General features: G+C 36.6%; 2 protein-coding genes across 2 annotated transcripts in view; both read right to left on the bottom strand.

Moving 5' to 3' along the window:
* The window catches only part of LOC132124418 (trichohyalin-like), a 127,487-nt gene that overhangs the window by 9,267 nt on the left and 96,774 nt on the right, over positions 1 to 21,446 (bottom strand). The window lies entirely within an intron of this gene.
* On the bottom strand, positions 1,322 to 21,011 carry LOC132124401 (katanin-interacting protein-like). The gene is made up of 27 exons (XM_059535407.1): positions 20,932 to 21,011; positions 19,597 to 19,682; positions 18,112 to 18,281; positions 17,945 to 18,030; positions 17,738 to 17,839; positions 16,800 to 16,901; positions 16,460 to 16,679; positions 14,643 to 14,771; positions 14,328 to 14,443; positions 14,104 to 14,177; positions 13,460 to 13,529; positions 13,143 to 13,352; positions 12,929 to 13,066; positions 10,777 to 11,602; positions 8,789 to 9,505; positions 6,159 to 6,373; positions 5,711 to 5,771; positions 5,352 to 5,529; positions 5,112 to 5,277; positions 4,823 to 5,028; positions 4,667 to 4,731; positions 3,576 to 3,686; positions 3,306 to 3,445; positions 3,008 to 3,109; positions 2,329 to 2,489; positions 1,741 to 1,826; positions 1,322 to 1,654 (listed from the first exon to the last, which is right to left on the bottom strand). The coding sequence occupies exons 1-27, from the start codon at positions 20,941 to 20,943 to the stop codon at positions 1,596 to 1,598; spliced, it is 4,608 nt and encodes a 1,535-aa protein (XP_059391390.1). The 5' UTR covers positions 20,944 to 21,011; the 3' UTR covers positions 1,322 to 1,595.

Genomic DNA, 21,446 nt, shown 5'->3' with positions numbered 1-21,446 from the left:
ACAGCTATTAGCAGAAATACACAGTGCACAGTTCACCAGGAAACAAAATAGCTAACAAGGTACCAGGTTGAGAACCTGTTACAACAAGAACATATGAGGAAGAACTCAATAAGTGGATTTGATCAAGTGCAAAATTTATTTTTATTTTTTTAAGGCATTTAGTAACAAGTAAACTAGACAACCATGAGCTGAACATTCATCATGTTGATCAGACGGACAGATGTAGATGAGTTTTTTTCTTCATCAGATTTGGAGAAATGCATGTAGCATTGCATCACTTGCTCAACGACGGATGCACTGCAGTGAATGGGTGCCGTCAGAATGAGAGTCCAAACAGCTGATAAAAACATTACAATAATCCACAATAATTAACATCTGGAGAAGACAAAAGCTGCGTTTGTAAGAAACAAATCCATCATTAAGATGTTTAAACTTTATGTTTGCAACTCATCAGGCCAAAATCCATAATCATGCTAATAAAACCATAATAAAATGGCTTTTTCATTGAAGAAAGCAAGTATTATGGTCGTTTCTCACAAACACACAGGATATTAAAGGGTTAGTTCAACCAAAAATGAAAAATGAAATCCATAAATGACTCACCCTGAAGTCATCCTAGGTGTATATGACTTTCTTCTTTCAGACAAATTCAGTCAGATTTATTTAAAAAATGGTCTTTGATCTTTCAAGCTGTTGGATGCAAATCAGCGGGTGTTGCACTGCATCGGTCCATGAGAAGTTTAATAAAAACCTCATGCATTAAAAATATCCATATTGAAAGATCAATGAAATTTTTTTAAATAACTCCAACTGGATTTCGTATGAAAGAAGAAAGTCATATATGCACCTAGGATGACCTCATGGTGAGTCATTTAAGAGCTTATTTTAATTTTTGAGTGAACTAACCCTTTTAACTGATGGACTGGAATAGTGTGGATTACTTGTGGATTATTGTGATGTTTTTATCAGCTGTTTTGAACTCTTATTCTGGCGGCACCCATTCACTGATGAGCATCCATTGCTGAGACACTGATGCAATGCTACATTTCTCCAAATCTGATGCAAACAATAAAGAGATAGGGGATATTTAATAATAATTACAGTGGCTTTCATATGAGGTAAACTGGGCACACTTTGCATATTAGTTTTTGTTAGAAGCTTCTGCATGAACGGTGAAAGACTTGTAAATCTGAAAACAATGTAAATACTTACTATTGATGATATATTAAACAATTAAAATGTTACAAATATGGCTGCAGGATATACAAACTACAAATTCTTATCACAAGTGGATCTGACATGAAAAATGAAATGTGGTGTGCATGTTAGTATGCATTGACTTCTATACAAAATCACATGACATGGTCAAAGGACACTTACTTTAAAAAGACGTACAATATATATAATACAACAACATCATAGCAAAAAATGTTATGTATACAGCTTTAACATACAGTTCAAGTGTGTGTGTGTGTGTGTGTGTGTGTGTGTGTGTGTGTGTGTGTGGTGAAGGTACTGAGTTTTCCAAATGTTCCCAGACAGAAAAAGAAAAACATAACCTGCTTTTAAAAAACCTGCACCCTGCCGTCGTACTCTCAGTATCGCTGCTTTCCGTGTCTCCGTACATTCGTCATGCAGGTTTTAGGCCGCAGAGCTGAAATGAAATGAAATTGACTTTATATCAAACAATAGCAGTGCATGCATTGCTGAATTAAACGGGTGTGTAATGATTGTCAGCACCTGGGTCAGCTGTCTGTTTCTTCTTGTGCTGGTGAATGATCTGATTCTCATTGGTCAACTTCACATCCTGGTACTCTACATGGTTGCTATAATGACAGACAATGAGTTTCACTGACGCAAGCACTTGTTTACATGAACACAAAATGCATCATGGGACAAAAATGCAGCCTGGAAGTGAACCGTAGGTCAGAAGGATGAATATAAGAGTGATCACAGAGTCTCATACAGTTCTTCTAAAACACACACACACACACACACACACACACACACACACACAGAGTTTCTCAAGTCATCATCTGGTCTGTTTTGCATCACGCCCAGGGTGTAAGAGAGAGCGATCAGGCCAAACAACGAGTCAGTCAACAGCAGATGTGTGTGTGTGTGTGTGTGCGTGCGTGTGTGTGTGTGTGTGTTTTGTCTGGGTTTGGCACGGAGTGCTCACATTCAACTGTGGGTGTGTGTTCAATGCATTTTTGTGGGAGTTTAATTAGTGCAATTTTAAAAACAGTCTGATGCAATAGAAAACCCAACATTTCCTCAACAACAAAAAAAGTTGCAGCACAGAAATATTAGATGCAGTGTGTGTACCTGATAACTGTGCTCTTCTCTCGGTGTGTGATTTGCGTGTTGTCTGTGAACAGTATGGTTTGGTAAGGAACGACAGGATCCAGGGTTGGGAGAATTCCCCGAGAAACGTTCTTCACACACTCTAAAACCCCGTTATACACTAATAAGTCATCAACTAAGAGCTAAACACACAAACACACACATGAATTAATTAATGCACATCAGATGCAGAAAAACAGATTAACAAGATAACACTGAGTTCTTACATTTCACATGCTCTTAGATACTTTTATTCAGCAAGGACGCATTAAATAGACATGACAGTTAAAGACGTTTCTAATGATGAAAGTTTTCTATTTCAAATAAATGCTGAACTTTTAAACTTTCTATTCAAAGAATCCTGTTTTCAACATTGATAATAATCAGAAATGTTTCAAATACAGCTTTGAATTCACAGGAATAAAATACATCTTACAATAGGTTCAAACAGAAAACAGCTATTTTAAATTCTAATAATATTTCACAATATTTCTGTTTTTGCTGAGCAGAAAAGTCTTTCAAAAACATAAAAAAATCAATAATTTGAACAATAATGCATATTATATATTGTTTTGCTTTCTTTCTAGTGTTGAACTCATCTTTGGTGCTCCCTATATAGACGTTTAGATTTGAGTGTGTGTGTGTGTGTGTGTGTTTTTACCCCAAATTCTTTGACTCCTCGCTGAGGGGTTTTGGAATAATTCCATAATTTAATCATGGACACCGTCATTGGCTGGTCAAAGATGACATAGACACGGTTCACCTGGAAAAACAAAGAGACATAACAATAAGATCAATTCTAACCACGATTTAGTGAAAATCCCAATGTTTAGTGAACACTCCTGATGATTCCTATGGATCTACTGTAAAGCTTGTTTTGAGGTACAGCAGGAGGGGGCGGAGCTTAGATGATAAACTACTGTCTCACTCACACACACACACACACAGTTTGTCCTCACCAGTCCAGGCAGCACCGGTGCAAGCCACATGTGTTGCCCGTCGTGTGTGTCATTGACACCGTCTATCAGTTTATCAGGTGTACGGATGTCACCACACACGCTATCTAACACATTCACGCTGTCGGGGAACGCAGCAATGTCTGGGGACAGATTGTTAAAGAAAACTCTTATTTGAGCTGTAAAGTGTCTTGATCTTGTTGGGTGATGTGTGTGTGGCCCCTTGACTCTGTGTATGTGTGTGTGTGTGTGTGTGTGAGTTCATAAGGATACTGTTGTCACTGAGTGGGATCTTCTGCTCATTCTGGTCGTAGAACTCCAGTCCATTAAGGCCGATGTAGTAGAGGTCGCCCCACGTCGTCAACAACTGCAGCTGGAAGATAACTGACACACACTCAGTCAAGGAAAAACTCAGAGATCTCAAACACAAAATTATGGATCAGTGGGAAAATGTAACCTTTTTAATGCTTTGGCAAGTATGGCAGAAAGTAACAAATTAGCAATGGCTGATACAAATGTAACAGCTCCACACTGGAAATTACTGGAAAAAGTAATTAAAGCAGTATAGAAATATAATTGTTATATTTTAATATTTTATCTTTATTATTATCAGTCTAATAAAATAATTTATTTGAAATAATACATTTAGATTTTTTAATCTATCCATCTATCTATCTACAGACAGATATAATCGAAATAGATTTTAAATATATATAAAACATTTCTAAAATAAATCATAAATATATATTTATTGGAAATAATCTGTAAAGACTATTTTTATCTGTTATCAATTTAGATTTTTGAATCTATTGAACATCTATTTAGACATAATATAATCTAAATAGATTATTTCATATATATATATATATATATATATATATATATATATATATATATATATATATATATATATAAAATTTCTAAAAAAAATCGTGAAAATAATTTTTATCTATATAATCTATTTTTTATCTATATAGTAAATTCATAAAAAAAATTATTATCCTATCTATCTATAGTCAGATTATATATATATATTAATTAATTATGCACACACATGCATATGTATTATTTGTCAGATTTCACAGGGAATTTTATATATATATATATATATATATATATATATATATATATATATATATATAGCTATTTTTTAAGCCATTTCTTTCAATGGATGAAAAGTCTATTTCAACAGATAGCTCCCTGTGAGACCTGACAAGTAATAATATATATGACTAATACTGTTACTAGAGTTAATTTTGTTTGTAACACGAATCAACAGCATATTTAAAGACTGTGTTACCAGTACAGACAATGAAAGACACTGATATTGTAATGAAGTGTTTAGTGAGCAGAAGTGAGGATACATCCACATGGCATCAGTGGAGCCTCATAGTCCATACTGAGCAACTCATCTGTCCGGTTCCCTGCCCTGAACACACACACAACAAACAACAACATGTGGGGTTAAGGCTGTCTGTAACATTTCAGTAAGCAAAGATGACAGTATGAGCGTGCTGCACCAGTGAGCGTGCACATCCTCGGTGTTCTCGCTGGTCGTAGCGGGCGATCTGTTACGGGCGGCTGTGCTCGTGTTGGACTGTAGGTAGTCTATGAACAGAATCTCCTGTGCAAAGTCAAAGTGGCAATTCCCCGGACCCTTGCGAATGAGAAACCCCCCGAGTGGAGAAATACACGCTCCGTCCAAGAACACATGCATAACCTTCACCTGGAGGAAACACACGATACATGAGGTGTGTGCGTGCTGAAAAACACTGATTTCATACTAACAGAGACAGATTCCACTCTCACCCCTCTGTAAGAGTCTTCAGGTGATTTGTTGTAGTTCCATATCCTGAATCCGGCGATGGTCTGCAGCCGAGCGAACCTCACGCTGAGCGTGTGATCAGAACTGGACGAGAAGGGAATCAGCCACATGTGTTTATCATCTGTCGTGATGTTCATCCCGTCAAACAACCTGACAGAGGAAGAAAACAGGATTTATAATCATCCAAAAACGGTTCTGGTATACAGAATGTATCTTTCACGAACTTGTCTAGGGTTCGAAGGTCGTTGCTGTACTCGGGGAGGTCGTTGAGGTCACGTGGTGACGCTGTTGCCATAGAAACATCAACGGGGATACTCTCACCGCCCTTACCGACGACCTCTAACCCCGTCAGTCCCACATAGTGAGGGTCACCCCATGACGACAGCAGATTCAGCTGCACAACTAGAGAGAAACTGATATTTGTGTAGTGTTTTTTCCAACACACATCATTCCAAAGCAGCTTTACGGAAAATGCATGAAATGTTTTGTGCATTTTGTAATTTTACACACACACACACAGACATATCTTGGCACAGTTAGATAAAAGAAAACCTGTTTAGTATTGTGATTTATCGATACTTACTGCTTCCTGTATAAAGTCCTGTTGTTTCCTCTTCGGCTGCAGTGATGTGATCCAGCTCCATCTGAAGCAAAACGTCCTATTTTTTTACACATTGTTTGACCTCAATAGCACATAAAGTAAACGAGCAGGGCTCATTACTTATATATGTGAGTAGATTATTTCAGAGAAACAGAAACAATCACAACAGCATCATTCCTCCAGTCTTCAGTGTCACATGATCTTCAGAAATCATTCTAATATGATGATTTACTGCTCAAGAAACATTTCTGATTATCATCAATGTTGAAAACAGTTGTGCTACACAATATTTTAAAAGCACAGCATTGATTTCTTTACATTATAAATGTCTTTACTATCAATTTAACGCATGCTTGCTGAGCAAAAGCATTGGTTTCTTACATATAAAGCACTCGTATAGATATTTTTGGTTCGAAGCAGCATCACATACATGGATGAGTGTGTCCTCCGTCCTGAACCCGGCTTGTGTGAACGGTCTCTCCTCTCCTTCACCGTCAGCAGTCTGCGGCCGCTGTAGATCCTCGTCCTCATCACCCGCTCCGTCCTTCTCCATCTCACCCTCGAACGTGTCATCAAACTGCGCCATGGCCTCCAGGATCTCATCATCTGTGGTGAACAGGATGGTATCGCCAAACTGATCCAATTCTGAAAAAACAATAACATCATGATGTTCATGTGAACATTAAATGAATTCATTTATCAAGTACACAGTCTTGCATCCTAAAAAAAAAATCAGCTGATTTACAAAAAAAAGCCTGATATCACCTAATTTGATGATGTTGAGCTATTAATACATTTAATAAATTAATAAAATGAAATCAAAAAATATTTGGCAGCATCACGGTTTGATAATTCTACAACCCGAATTCCGGAAAAGTTGGGACGTTTTTTACATTTTAATAAAATGAAAACTAAAAGACTTTCAAATCACATGAGCCAATATTTTATTCACAATAGAACATAGATAACATAGCAAATGTTTAAACTGAGAAAGTTTACAATTTTATGCACAAAATGAGCTCATTTCAATTTTGTTTTCTGCTACAGGTCTCAAAATAGTTGGGACGGGGCATGTTTACCATGGTGTAGCATCTCCTTTTCTTTTCAAAACAGTTTGAAGACGTCTGGACATTGAAGCTATGAGTTGCTGGAGTTTTGCTGTTGGAATTTGGTCCCATTCTTGCCTTGTATAGATTTCCAGCTGCTGAAGAGTTCGTGGTCGTCTTTGACGTATTTTTCGTTTAATGATGCGCCAAATGTTCTCTATAGGTGAAAGATCTGGACTGCAGGCAGGCCAGGTTAGCTCCCGGACTCTTCTACGACGAAGCCATGCTGTTGTTATAGCTGCAGTATGTGGTTTTGCATTGTTCTGCTGAAATAAACAAGGCCTTCCCTGAAATAGACGTTGTTTGGAGGGAAGCATATGTTGCTCTAAAACCTTTATATACCTTTCAGCATTCACAGAGCCTTCCAAAACATGCAAGCTGCCCATACCGTATGCACTTATGCACCCCCATACCATCAGAGATGCTGGCTTTTGAACTGAACGCTGATAACATGCTGGAAGGTCTCCCTCCTCTTTAGCCCGGAGGACACGGCGTCCGTGATTTCCAACAAGAATGTCAAATTTGGACTCGTCTGACCATAAAACACTATTCCACTTTGAAATAGTCCATTTTAAATGAGCCTTGGCCCACAGGACACGACGGCGCTTCTGGACCATGTTCACATATGGCTTCCTTTTTGCATGATAGAGCTTTAGTTGGCATCTGCTGATGGCACGGCGGATTGTGTTTACCGACAGTGGTTTCTGAAAGTATTCCTGGGCCCATTTAGTAATGTCATTGACACAATCATGCCGATGAGTGATGCAGTGTCGTCTGAGAGCCCGAAGACCACGGGCATCCAATAAAGGTCTCCGGCCTTGTCCCTTACGCACAGAGATTTCTCCAGTTTCTCTGAATCTTTTGATGATGTTATGCACTGTAGATGATGAGATTTGCAAAGCCTTTGCAATTTGACGTTGAGGAACATTGTTTTTAAAGTTTTCCACAATTTTTTTACGCAGTCTTTCACAGATTGGAGAGCCTCTGCCCATCTTTACTTCTGAGAGACTCTGCTTCTCTAAGACAAAGCTTTTATAGCTAATCATGTTACAGACCTGATATCAATTAACTTAATTAATCACTAGATGTTCTCCCAGCTGAATCTTTTCAAAACTGCTTGCTTTTTTAGCCATTTGTTGCCCCCGTGCCAACTTTTTTGAGACCTGTAGCAGGCATTACATTTTAAATGAGCTAATTAAGTGGATAAAAGTGTAACATTTCTCAGTTTAAACATTTGCTACGTTATCTATGTTCTATTGTGAATAAAATATTGGCTCATGTGATTTGAAATTCCTTTAGTTTTCATTTTATTAAAATTTAAAAAACGTCCCAACTTTTCCGGAATTCGGGTTGTAATAATAAATCAGCTAATTAGAATTAATCCTGAAGGATCATGTGACACTTTATACTGGAGTAATTCAGCTTGCATCACAGAAACAAATTATATTTTAAAGGATATTAAAATGCAAACCTTTATTTTATATTGTACTTACATTTTGCAAGATTACTGTTTTCTTTCTGTACTTTTGATCAAATAAATGCAGACTTGATGAGCAGAAGAGACTTCTTTGCAAGTCTTCCTGATTGCAAATTTTAGACATATTTTTAGATGTTTTTTCCATTCCCAAAACTTTACACATTTAACTACTTTTGTTATTTTGATAAGTGCATTAAAGCTGATATACACTACTAAAAGTTTCAGAATCAGAAGTGAAAAAATAGTTGTAATCTTGCTCAGAGGAAAACAAGAATCATGTCTTTGTAGCAATTTTCTACTGATCAAGAGAGAATTAAAGACTTCCTCACCTTACAAATGCTACAAAAAGTACATTTCGTGAGAACGTGTGACGCTCCCATGTGACTATTTTTTAAACCAGCAGCACCCCAAAAAATTTGTAAGAAAAAAAAACAATGGATATCATTCAGCACATGTGTGTTATATTTCCATCTGTACCTCCTGAGAGTGTTCCTGAAGCTTTGGCGATCTCCCCTCGGAAGACACAACGGCCGTCGAGGATCATTTCCATTTCTCTCGCTCCTCTGAACGAGTGGATCCTGGACTTGTTGTAATTCCAAACACGGATCATGGCCAGGGAACATCTAACACCCAGATCCATGCTGATGATGTGCTTGCGACCCGGAGTGAATGGGGCGAGCCAGAGGTGCATATCGTCCTGCGTCCGGTGCGCTCCATCTATCAGGTTAGTAATGATTCGTGGATCTTTCCCGTAGGCCGGAAGGATGTTGATGTCCGGCGGGTCAGCTGTGATGTGGACCGGGGTCACCGGCTCACCGCTGGAGGAAAAGATCTCGATACCGTTGAGGCCGACGTAGTGACGGTCGCCCCACGTGGACAGGATGTTAATGACGAAGTGGCGACCCTGTGGGAGAACCGGGATCTCGAATTCCTCGTCCCCCGGGTCGTCTTCAGGGTCGTCAGAATCAGGGAGCACTGAAACAGAGGGGCGTTGGGAGGAGACGGGTGTCAGACGAGACTGACGCTGAACAAACTCATCAAAAACATCTCCCTCCAGCCCCATGTTGGAGATCCGCCCTCGCTGACACTGGTTAAACTTAGTTAACGAGTCCCAGGACTCCATTAACGGGTCGTCCGGTTCACACCAATGTGGTTTCGGTCTTCGGTTACAGTCGGACCTTGGGCTGCTTTCCTCTATGGCAAAAAATGAAAAATAAATGTACTTTACATTAACATTAAATGTGCATTCATTCATGGGAAAATTATGATTGGATGAATCCCCAGTTTATATATTTCTAGCATGCACTGGAGATGCAAGGAAAGTATGCAGGGAAAATAAACATTATACAATTCCCGAAACCACAAAACCAATGCATTTGAGTTTGAAACTTTTACCCTGAAATCAATGTGAAAACCTGCTGAAAACCCATTTTACTGCCGTTATAAAAAAAGGAGTTACCCTGTTTAAATAATAATAATGATATCTGTTTACCCCCCCCCCCCCAAAGTTCCTTTGATACAAATGTATCCTAAAAAGTACAAGTAAAACACATTTCTAAAAACCTTAATTCGATCAATCTTCTAAAATGTAAGTACATTTAAATTAAATAAAAAATTAAAATGTATGCATTTAGCAGACACTTTTATCCAAAGCGACGTACAATGCATTCAAGCTATTTTTTTTTACCTAAAAAATTAATTTAAATTCAACAATTAATTAATAATAATTAATTAATTAAATTCAAAATAACATTTAATAGATGATTTTAATTGTTTTCGTCAAATAAGGTGCTGCTAATAAAATTAAACAATTTATTTACAACAAAATCAACTGAAATTAAAAATGTTTACATATACATATTTATATATATAAATATATATATTTATATATATATATATATATATATATATATATATATATATATATATATATATATATATATATATATATATATATATATATATATATACACACTTACCTTTTTATATCAAATAAGGAGCTACATAACAGAACTCGTATATTGTATACATTAAAAAAAGACTGAAAAAATATCTTGTTTGTATTATATTCCATACATTTTAACTATTGTTATTATTATTATTATTACCACTTTGAAAAGCACATTTTACTGTACAGTAAAGTAGCAATATACTTCTTTCTTTCTTTGGTTCTTAATACACTCCTGTCCTTCTTCTATCTTCGTTAAGGTTTAGTGTGTATTTGGCAGGATTAGTAGACAATAGACTTGATCGTTATCACCTAGGCTAAATATTAGTTATTTTTTCCCTAATGCATCACTTAGTCCTAGAACCAACTGCAACAAACCTGTCTAGGAATAATTATTATACCAGAAAAGCATTAATTAATAAACCTCTGTCATATTACTTTCACTGTGAAGCTCTAATGCTAATCTTATGCCTCTAGATGGCTGATGCAGCTTTAGTGTAAGTTTAGTGAAATGCACCTGTTGTGGTGAACTCGGTCATGCGATTTGGTTGGGTTTTCTTCACAGATTGTGCTGAACCTCTCCTGCCACTGATGGGCCGCTCGGTCCGCTCGAACTGCTCATCCCACAGAGCCAAATCCTGGTCCAACCGATCGCTCAAGTGCTGCTCTTGTTCTGCACGCAAACTGTAATTCAGTCTCAAATTGGGGTCTAAATCTAATGAATCAGAAATGAATTCGCTGGACACGGTTCTGTGTGGGCCCTTGTGGCTGGAGGCCTGTTTGCAGGCGCTTACAGCATTGCACGAGATGTCAGGGAGCACTGAGTGTTTGGATTCAGTTGTGTTTTGTGCCTGGAGCCACTGAGGACGCTCTCGTTCCCGAGACGCTTCAGCATCATTGGCTGCGGTTCGATTCATCGTCTGGAGCCAGTGTGGAATCCGACTGGAGGACGTCTGTGTGGTCACAGTCTGCATCGCCTCCGTCCGGCTGGCGGGTAACGTGAGGTCCAGAGGAGAAGAGTCGTGTCGTTCTAGAGAGTCTCTCTGCATTTCTGCCACACTGCTTCCAGGGTTAACTACATCAGATTTGTCCTGGCTTGTTTCTACCACTGAAACACCAGCATTCGACTCCTGAGTCTCTGGCTCATGCGGGCTGCAGTCTGGCAGACTGTGTCCTGAAGAGATCGGGCTTGGAGAGGTGCACTCTGGGAGATGTGGTTCCTGGAGCTCAATGGAGCTGCTGTAGTCAAAGACCTGGTTACCACAGCCCTTCTCCAACTGACCCTCGAACACCAGAGTGCTGTTCACGTACAAGCGCACGTATTGCGCACCGATGTCCAGATCCTGTCAGAAAAACACGTGCATATTCAAATGGGTCACTAAATGTGAATGTTACATGCATATACATACATATACACACACATATATATCTCCAAATCTCCAACTGTTCCACATACACATGGTTTCTGCTTTTGCATGAATTGGATTCTTACAATAGAGCAAGAGAGCTCAGTAACTCTTCTTTACATTGGAGTTTGCTCACAATTTTCAGACGCACAACTTCACCCCAAAGACGCACATTAAAGGACACCCTAGCAACCACCGGGCAACACCTTAGCAACTGCAGGCAAGTTTTTCTTGTTTCCTCCCAAGGTTTCTCTCTTGAAGTCTTTCATTTGGCCAGGTAAGATTTACTTTTGACTTCTATAGAAATTAATTTGAACTGGTTCCCTTTACTCATTATTGAGCAGGAAAACCTGTTTTTCACCCATTATGTTACTATAAATATTTTAAAATATTAAATCAATAAAGAAACTGATTACTATTGAAATAATAATATTGTACTGTAAAATAACAAATGGTTTCTTAATATTAATAATAATAATAATAATAACAACAATAATAGTATTATTAAAATATTATTACTTTTTAAATTAAAAAGATTTAATAAATCAAAAAAGAAACTGATTACTATTGAAATAGTAATATTATACTGTAAAATAACAAATAGTTCTTAATATAAATAATAATAATAAACAATAGCAACAATACTAGTATTATTACAAATTTTATTTTATTACATTTTAAATGTAAATAAATTCAATAAATCAAAAAATAAACGTATTACTATTAACATAATAATATTGTACTGTAAAATAACAAATGGGTTCTTAATAATAATAATAATAATAATAATAATATTAACAATACTAGTATTAAAAATATTATTTTATTACATTTTACATTAAAAGAAATTCAATAAAAATCAATAAAGAAACTGAGTACTATTGAAATAGTAATATTATATTGTAAAATAACAAATGGGTTCTTAATAATAATAATAAACAATGACAACAATACTAGTATTATTAAAAATATTATTTTATTACTTTTTAAATAAAAAAAAATCTATAAATCAATACAGAAACTGATTCCTATTGAAATAATAATATTTTACTGTCAAATAAAAAATGGGTTCTTAATATTAATAATAAATAATAACAACAATACTAGTATTATTAAAAATATTTTGTTACTTTTAAATTTAAAAAGTTCATTAAATCAATAAAGAAACCGATTCCTATTGAAATAATAATATTTCACTGTAAAATAACAAACGGGTTTTAAACTTCTAAACTTAAGCAGCTTGTACTCTTCTGCTGTACTTACATTAAGGCTGTGGTTATAATTCCAAATTTTGATCCGAGAGATGCTGAAGTTTGGAGATCGTTCCACATTCCTGATGATAAAATAAAGCTGGACGGGCGGATGGAATGGACAAGTCCACATGTGACGCTCTTTTGTGGTCTAAAAGCACACAGAAATGGAACACATGCTAATTATCTGCATCACTTATCATCAGTAGTATGTTTTCCCCACTTACTTTAGTTTTTCCGTTGACGAGGGCAGCCAGATTCCCGGGCTGATCCGTGTTGCGAATGTCCAGGTCATGCGGAGACACGAAGAGTTTGTGATTTTGTGGACAGAAGAACTGAACTTCTGTGAGCCCCACCTGACCCGGGTAACCCCAGTTTGACAGGATCTCCATGCTAACGTAAAGAGTAGGCGTCACCTGCGGAGATGCTTCCCTCTGCTGTGTAGAAAACAAAGCGCTTGGTAAACTAGGCAGACTAGCTTAGTTAAGCTGGTTAGAGCTGGTCAAGCGTTGACAGTACAGTGTGTTAAATCAGATATACTCACAGTCAGAGAGAAGCTGCTGCTGTCAGCGAGATCAATCCTCTCGAGAGCCTTTAACAAACACTTCTGCTGCCTGAGAAAACGTGATAGAAACAGTGTTAAAAAAGAGCGTCACTAAATAATAGTGTGCTATAGTTTTATTTATCATCAGTGTGTTTCAGAAATTAACACTTTTATTCAGCGAGGATGCGTTAATTTTATCAAAGGTGACATCAAAGGCATTTAATTATAATGTTACAAAGGATTTCCATTTGGAATAAATGCTGTTCTTTTGAACTTTCAATTCATCAAAGAATCCTGAAAAATTAAAACACATCACGTTTTCCACAAAGATATGAAGCAGCACAACCGTTTTCAACAGTGATGATAATCAGAATCAGCATATTAGAATGATTTCTGAAGATCATGTGACACTAAAGACTGGAGGAATGATGCTGAAAACTCAGGAATACATTAGAGTCAAATAGAAAAGTTATTTAAAATGGTAATAATATTTCAGATTTTACTGTATTTTGATCAAATGAATGCATCATTGGTGAGCAGAAGAGCAGAAGATGCATATCCACATACTGACCCAAACTTAAATCCTGACTACTTTAAAAAGTATCTTGCACTGCTCTATATATTTAATCTTGAGGACTGTATACCTCGGTTCCATGAGAGATATACTCCGCATAGCTCTGTTAACCCGATACTGATCCTCCTCCTCCTCCTCCTCCTCCTCCTTAAAACAGAGATTTCACAGTCTTGTCATCTTAATTAGGCTATGGTATCTATCATTTATGTATGAGTATGACGAAGCAGTTTACAGACATGTGCTGTAACTGATCTGCTGATGTAAATGCAGCTCTACCGGTGTGTGTCGGGTCACCGGTGTGTTTTCTCTCTGCAGGGCTTGAAACACACCGGCAGCCGTTTCCTCTGAATCTGGCTCCTCCTGCACCTTACGAGCCGCAGACAGGGGGCGCTCTACACGACTGCACGGCCCTACAAGACAACAAAACAGATGTTTGAGCCTGCAGGACTGGTGCTGTCGCACACTACATAGGCAGCAACTATTTCCCTCACTTCGTCTGCAATCTCGTCTGGATTTCTAATGGAGCTGCTTACAATCTAAACCAGATTTGACTTTAAACTGTTAATGTTTGCAAGCATATATGGATGAGTAAGTGTGAGTAGCACACACGTGACGTCTCCGGTCTGCTTCCAGACGTTCTCTCCGTCGGTCTCCTGATGGTCACTGGTTTGGTGGGGATGTACGACTCCACGTTGTCTTTTCTTTGAGCTGAGAGAGCGCGCTCGATCTTTCGTCCACCTACACACAAAAACTCACTGAAAGCATGGAGCGTTTTACCTGAGCTAACAACATCACGCTGAGGAATCAAGAACATAACCAGTGCTGGTGGGGGAGGGGTTATTATTATAATATTTAATATTAATAATATATTATTATTATAACTCAATCCGAAAAGCTGAGTCCTTCTACACTTAAGCCTCTATCACTAGCACTCTCTATTCTATTTCTATTTTATCTACTTTTACCTACCTAATTATTATTATTATTATTATAAAAAAACTGACCCTCTAACACTAGCACTCTATTTCATTTCGATTTAATCTACTTGTTATATATATATATTTTTTTTAAATGTACACTCTAACACTAGCCCTCTCTATTCTATTTCTATTTTTACATACCAACATATTATTATTACCCTTTATCACTAGCACTGTTTATTTCTATTCTATCTACTTCCTTTCTTTTTATTAAAAAAATTGACCCTCTAACTCTAGCTCTCTCTATTCTATTTAAATTCTATCTACTTTCTTTCTTTAACTTTATCCTCTATCCCTAGCACTCTATTCTAATTCTATTTTACTTACATACTATTGTTTTTAACTTGACCCTCTAACACTAGCACTCTATTCTATTTCTATTTTATCTACTTTTACATACCTACTTATTATTATTATAAAAAATTTACCCTCTAACACTAGCACTCTATTCTATTTCTATTTTACCTACCTACTTAGTATAACAAATTGACCCTCTAACACTAGCACTCTATTCTACTTTTATTTTATCTTCTTGTTTTCTCTTTATTTATAAAAAAACCTTTACCCTCTAACACTAGCACTCTATTCTATTTCTATTTTACCTACCTACTTATTATAAAAAATTGACCCTCTAACACTAGCACTCTATTCTATTTCTATTTTACCTACCTACTTATTATAGAAAATTGACCCTCTAACACTAGCACTCTATTCTACTTTTATTTTATCTTCTTGTTTTCTCTTTATTTATAAAAAAACCTTTACCCTCTAACACTAGCACTCTATTCTATTTCTATTTTACCTACCTACTTACTATAAAAAATTGACCCTCTAACACTAGCACTCTATTCTATTTCTATTTTACCTACCTACTTATTATAAAAAATTGACCCTCTAACACTAGCACTCTATTCTATTTCTATTTTACCTACCTACTTATTATTATAAAAAATTGACCCTCCAACACTAGCACACTATTTTATTTCTATTTTATCTACTTGTTTTATTTCTATTTATTAAAGAAAAAAATGTTACCCTCCATCACTAGCACTCATTATTTCTATTCTATATACACTTGCTTTCTTTTTTTATTAAAAAACATACAAAAAAAGACCCTCTGACACTAGCACTCTCTATTCTATTTCTATTTTTTCTATTTTATCTACTTGTTTTATTTATTTATAAAAAAAATCTTGTTAGGTGTGCTGTGTTGCTTCTATTGTTCTCATTTGTAAGTGACTTTGGATAAAAGCGTCTGCTAAATGACTAAATGCAAATTAATATTTATATAACTGTAAAACTGTAAAATAAAAATAATCAGAATATAGAATGAATATTATTGTTATAAAACAAAACAATAAATATTACTATTGTAATAAAAATGTTAAAAAACAAATAAACAAGTATTTGTGAAAAACAGCATACGTTGCTGTCAGAAATGATTACCTTGTGAGGAAGGGCTGAATTCCAGCATGATGAGGTCACCATGGCTGAGCTGCTTGCTGATTGGCTGGCTTGTAGGTTGGGCAGAAAGTGTGAGGTCAGGAAGGCTGTCGCTGCTCTCCTCTCTCTCAATCTGCTCCTCGATCCACTCCTCCTCTGACTCCTCTCCGGCTGAGTCTCGACTGCTGCGTCTGACGCTCAGCTCCAGGCTGCATCGCAGGGCCTTGAAACACACAAACACTGGTCAAGCACTGAGCACGCACACCTTGTCAGCTATCCTTTCAAGAGCAATGCACTGTATTTATCTTCAAGTGTGCTTGTATGGGTGACTCTTCCTCCTCACCTTGACCTGGTCAGCATTCAGAAGAACTCTGTCGACAGGCTCGGGCTCGCTGTGTGACCTCAGACCCACAGAACGTGATGCTTTACTGCCATCGTGAGCAGACTGAGAGACAAACACAAGGTTTTACAGTCGTTCTAATTGATCTGGAGATCAGAATTGCATGCTAAGTAGTATTTCTCAAAGAAAGTAGTATGCAGCATGTGCAACGTACACAATGTTTTGTGTGGAATACTGTATCATTACGTCATACGGAGTCATTATATGTTCAAAAACACTGTCAAAACTACTGTTGTTGTGCTGTGTTCATGTCATGATGGATTTAGCATAATTATGATTTTTTTTTAATGGAAACACTAATTACACAAAAATGTATGCATTGGAATTTCCTGTGTTGTTATAATAACTTTATAAATTAAGCTATTAACACAAAATGTTCTTATATAATAAATACATTTGAAATAATTTTAAAATAAACATGCAAAAAAGATAAATTATATATTTAAAATGAGAAAGTTAAAAATAGAATTAATAGAATGCATCATATTTTCTGGCCAGTGGAAATGTTGAAAGGTTAAATCAAAATCTGAATGATGAAAAAACACGAAAGAAAAATCCCTGTAGTGTTACATAACTACAAAATACACCGTTCAGCCCTTATATTTTTAAATATTTTTGTTTTGATGTCTTTCAGAGTTTAGAAATAATATGTTTTATGGCAACAATAATACCAAACAACATTAACTTTAAAAAAAAATAAAATATCTAGTTTAATCTGTCAGGTGGAGCTTATAAACTGTAACGATCTAGATTGACCAGAACATTTTCTGAGTTGGAAACCAGCAATTACAGTAATTCTGACGTAACATGAATGCAGCATTACTCCTGAGATGTCAACTGCACAATCACGGAGACACACACACACACATATATACTCTCACCTCCATATCCGCACTCTCGCATGGCTCAAAGTCATCAGAATATCTGTGCTCTGGTGAAATCTTCACTTTACTTCCTTTCTCAGTGCAGATGTACACAGATTCCTACGGTAATGTGCATAGTGTTAAAATGCAGTGCATTCAAGCAACTTCATATAGAATGTGGGATGAGAGCGTCAGCAACAGTGTAGTAACAAGGTGTGTGTGTACCTGCACCCATCGTCGTCTCTGTGTTTTCTCCGGCGCTGTATGGCTCCTCTGTTTCTGTTGATCTATCGCACACTTCTCTCCACTCTCTATGTGAACAGGCCACTAGAAGTCATTCAGACAGTCACAGGAAGCTTGCTTTCACACATGAGCGTGAGGCGAGTGTTTACCTGCAGTGTGTGTGTTTCTCTGTGTTGGCGGATGGGCCGCTAGTGAAGGCTGGATGCTTTTCCTGCTGGATCGGCTGACATGAGCACCGTTGATGTAAAGATTGAAGCCTTGCTCTAAAAGCTCCAGCTCGGCCTGTCGAGGATCCTTCCTCTGCAGTCTTCTCAACGCCCTGAGAGAGAACACAAAACACACATCTGATCATCTCACAGTTACTGAGTGAGAAAAACATGCGCTACTTAAACAACGGGTGTGCTTCAGCGCCCTAGACATTGTTGCTAAATGGTCAGGGTATAAATAATAAATTAACTCGTCAACCTGTGTTAAATAACTATAAAAGTTTGTTGATTTCATTATTAAGGCTTTTCACACTACATTTAACCTTATGCAGAGCTCAGCAACTACAAGTGTATATTTCCCAGCTATATATCTACATTTCTGATCTCATGCATGCAGTTTAATGTCTTGCAAACTTAAACATTTGGTTGCAGTTTCTACAAGTCAAGTTTTTAGGTTGTCAACTACACTACTGTTTAAAAGAGTGGGTTCAACATGTTCTTAAAGGAAGTCTCTTCTGCTCAACAAGGGTGCTTTTATTTGCTCAAAAACACAGTAAAATTAACAGTAAAATTGTTAAATATTATTACAGTTTAATATAGCTGTTTTCTATGTGACTATGTTGTAAAATTAAATTTATTTCTGTGATCAAATCTGTATTTTCAGCATCATTCCTCAAGTCTTCACTGTCACATGATCTTCAGAAATCATTCTAATATAGTGATTTGCTGCTCAAGAAACATTTCTGATTATTATTATTATTATTATTGAAAACTGTTGAAAAGTTTCTTTTTCAGGATTCAGGATTATTTTATGAATAAAAAAGCATTTATTTGAAATAGAAATATTGTGTAACATTGCAAATGTCTTTATTGTAACTGCATTGTTGCTCTTTTTTAAAAAGCTGCATAATTTACAGCTATTATTGCAAAAACTATTAGCATAATAATTAAATCATTCAAAAATATATATTCAATGATAAATGCTAAGCAACACTTTTAAATGTCAAATTAGATATAAAATGTAAATGTACAAGGTTAGTAACAAACCTAATAATATTAGATTTCAGATATCTGACTGTTTTAGGATATCTCCAATAAGACAAAGATGAGATCTGAATGAGATCTGTGCGTTCTGGAGAAAGACAAGATCTGGTTTCACTGGCAGCTGGTTATTTACAAGCAGCAGAGTTCAAGGAAAACGCGTTACTTAACGCTACAAATTTCCACGACCCACTTTAGTGTTTTTTTTAGCCAATCAGAGAAGCTCATTAGCAGGTCCAATCTTGTAGAACGTCACATGGACGAGCAGCGTTTGCATATGATTCCTGCTGTGCTTGTAATAGTAGCCAACCTGAGCTCACACAGTTAACCTGTTTGTGCGTTATCTGACCTGTGTTTGTACGTTTGTGTTCGGGTATGTCATCAAACCTGTTTTTATGCTGCAGGTTGATTAAATATTCATCCAGCTTCTCCTCAACAGAGGAGTGTTTCCCTCCCCTGCTCCTCCCGAGCTCCTGCAGACAATACAACTCTCAGTCAATCTGAACAATATCAGACACCAGATGAGACAGAAAGCTGCACAGACACAGAGACTGGAACGACTGGGGATCTCAAGGAATTTCCTAGTCATTTGACAATCAGGGTTTGTTTTAGAAGCTTTGAGGAAGCAAAAATACATGCAATACATGCAAAAATAATGATAGGTTCACTCTCAGTCATAACAGTTGACTCTGCATATTAACCTGTGACAGGAGCAAGTATTATAACATAGAAAAAAAATCTTTAAAGCGATCGCGTTCACCCACAAATGTCCATAATCCATAATAATAACGCTTCCTCCGGTGAAAAAGCCCATCTGTTGTTGTCTCTCACATCAAAATACTTCCACATATTCATTTTGATCTGTGCATATTTCTTCTCTCGTTCTTTTTCACCGGAGAAAGCAGTTGATATTATATCTCATATTTTATCAAGAAGAGACGCTTTAAAGTTTAAAATGTCTTAATGATGGATTTGTGTCTCACAAACACACAGCTTTCACTTTTCCTGATGGACTGTGGATTATTGTGATGTGTTCAGTGCAGAGCATCCATTAATGAGACGGATGCAATGCTACATTTCCCCAAATCTGATGAAGAAACAAAGTCATCCTAATCTTGGATAGCCTGAGAGTGAGGACATTTTCAGGAAATGTGAGGACATTTTTCATCTCTTGAGTCTGAGTCTGATTTGTGAAAGAGGTGAGAGACAGACACGGAAGAAGAGAGACAGATGTGAGAGACAGGATGACTCTTACAAAATCTGCACTGTTTTTCAATCACAGCAACTGGACACTAGAGGAGCATGTGTCAGAAGGAAAACAGACAGGAAAAAAGACGAAAACGAAGTGTGAGTGCAATTTATAGCTGACAAAGAAAAGAGATTTACCCTTGATTGATAATTATTATTTTAATTGGCAGCTAATCACAATTCACCTTTAATTAAACACCTGTTTTTTAAGGTGTATGTATATATGCGCATCTATAATGCTTTGTTAATGTACATTTTTAGTTTGTACCAAGTTCCAAAGCTACATACTGAACTCAGTATCACTAGACAGATGTTATACAGATGTTCACATGCTGAAAATTAGCCTCTCTGCTAACAACAGGCAAATCTTCTCCGCCATTAAACTCTACGATTTAAATCATCAAATTCACTCCGGCTTTTCATTTCTACACAATCTGAAATAAACGTGATGGATAATAAAAGCTGTCAACTTACTGTCCATGACATTTCTCAGCTGAAATCGCAGTTCTGTTTGCTTGCTGGAGCGTCTGTTGTTGCTTTTAGGGAGGGCTGGTAACCAGAGAGACGCTGACCAATCACAGCGCGTTCTCTAATCAAAGTCCCCGCCCATACGGCTGTCACTACGAATCACAGCATGCCTTCTCATTAGAAGATCCGCCCACACAGATGAGGCCAACGCAAAATTCATACACACATCTGTCAGTCATCTGCGATAAACGAATCGATCATTTGAAAATAAAGTGTTTTTATCCATTAACAATTTTCTTTGGATATTACAAGCACTACTGACCTTGTTACTTAACTAATAATGTTTAATAAGTCTAATGAGACACATTTTATTTTTAAGTAATTTCTAAACGTTGGTTAGGTAACATTACTTGGTCTGTTTATGCGTATTTATACTCATAAAATACAAATTGAATGCTGCAATAATAATAATTAAATATATATATATATATAAAATATTCTCTGATCCAAATAAAAATGTA

This window comes from Carassius carassius, chromosome 42, assembly GCF_963082965.1.
Source record: "Carassius carassius chromosome 42, fCarCar2.1, whole genome shotgun sequence".
Taxonomy (NCBI): domain Eukaryota; kingdom Metazoa; phylum Chordata; class Actinopteri; order Cypriniformes; family Cyprinidae; genus Carassius; species Carassius carassius.
This window is presented reverse-complemented; position numbering and strand designations above follow the sequence as displayed.

Excerpts from the sequence above, each read along its gene's own strand:
- LOC132124401 (XM_059535407.1), bottom strand. Across the intron at positions 13,067-13,142 it reads TCGTCAACGGAAAAACTAAA|ACCACAAAAGAGCGTCACAT; the intron begins GTAAGTGGGGAA and ends GTGTGCTTTTAG. Across the intron at positions 5,278-5,351 it reads GACCTTCGAACCCTAGACAA|GTTGTTTGACGGGATGAACA; the intron begins GTTCGTGAAAGA and ends TTCCTCTGTCAG.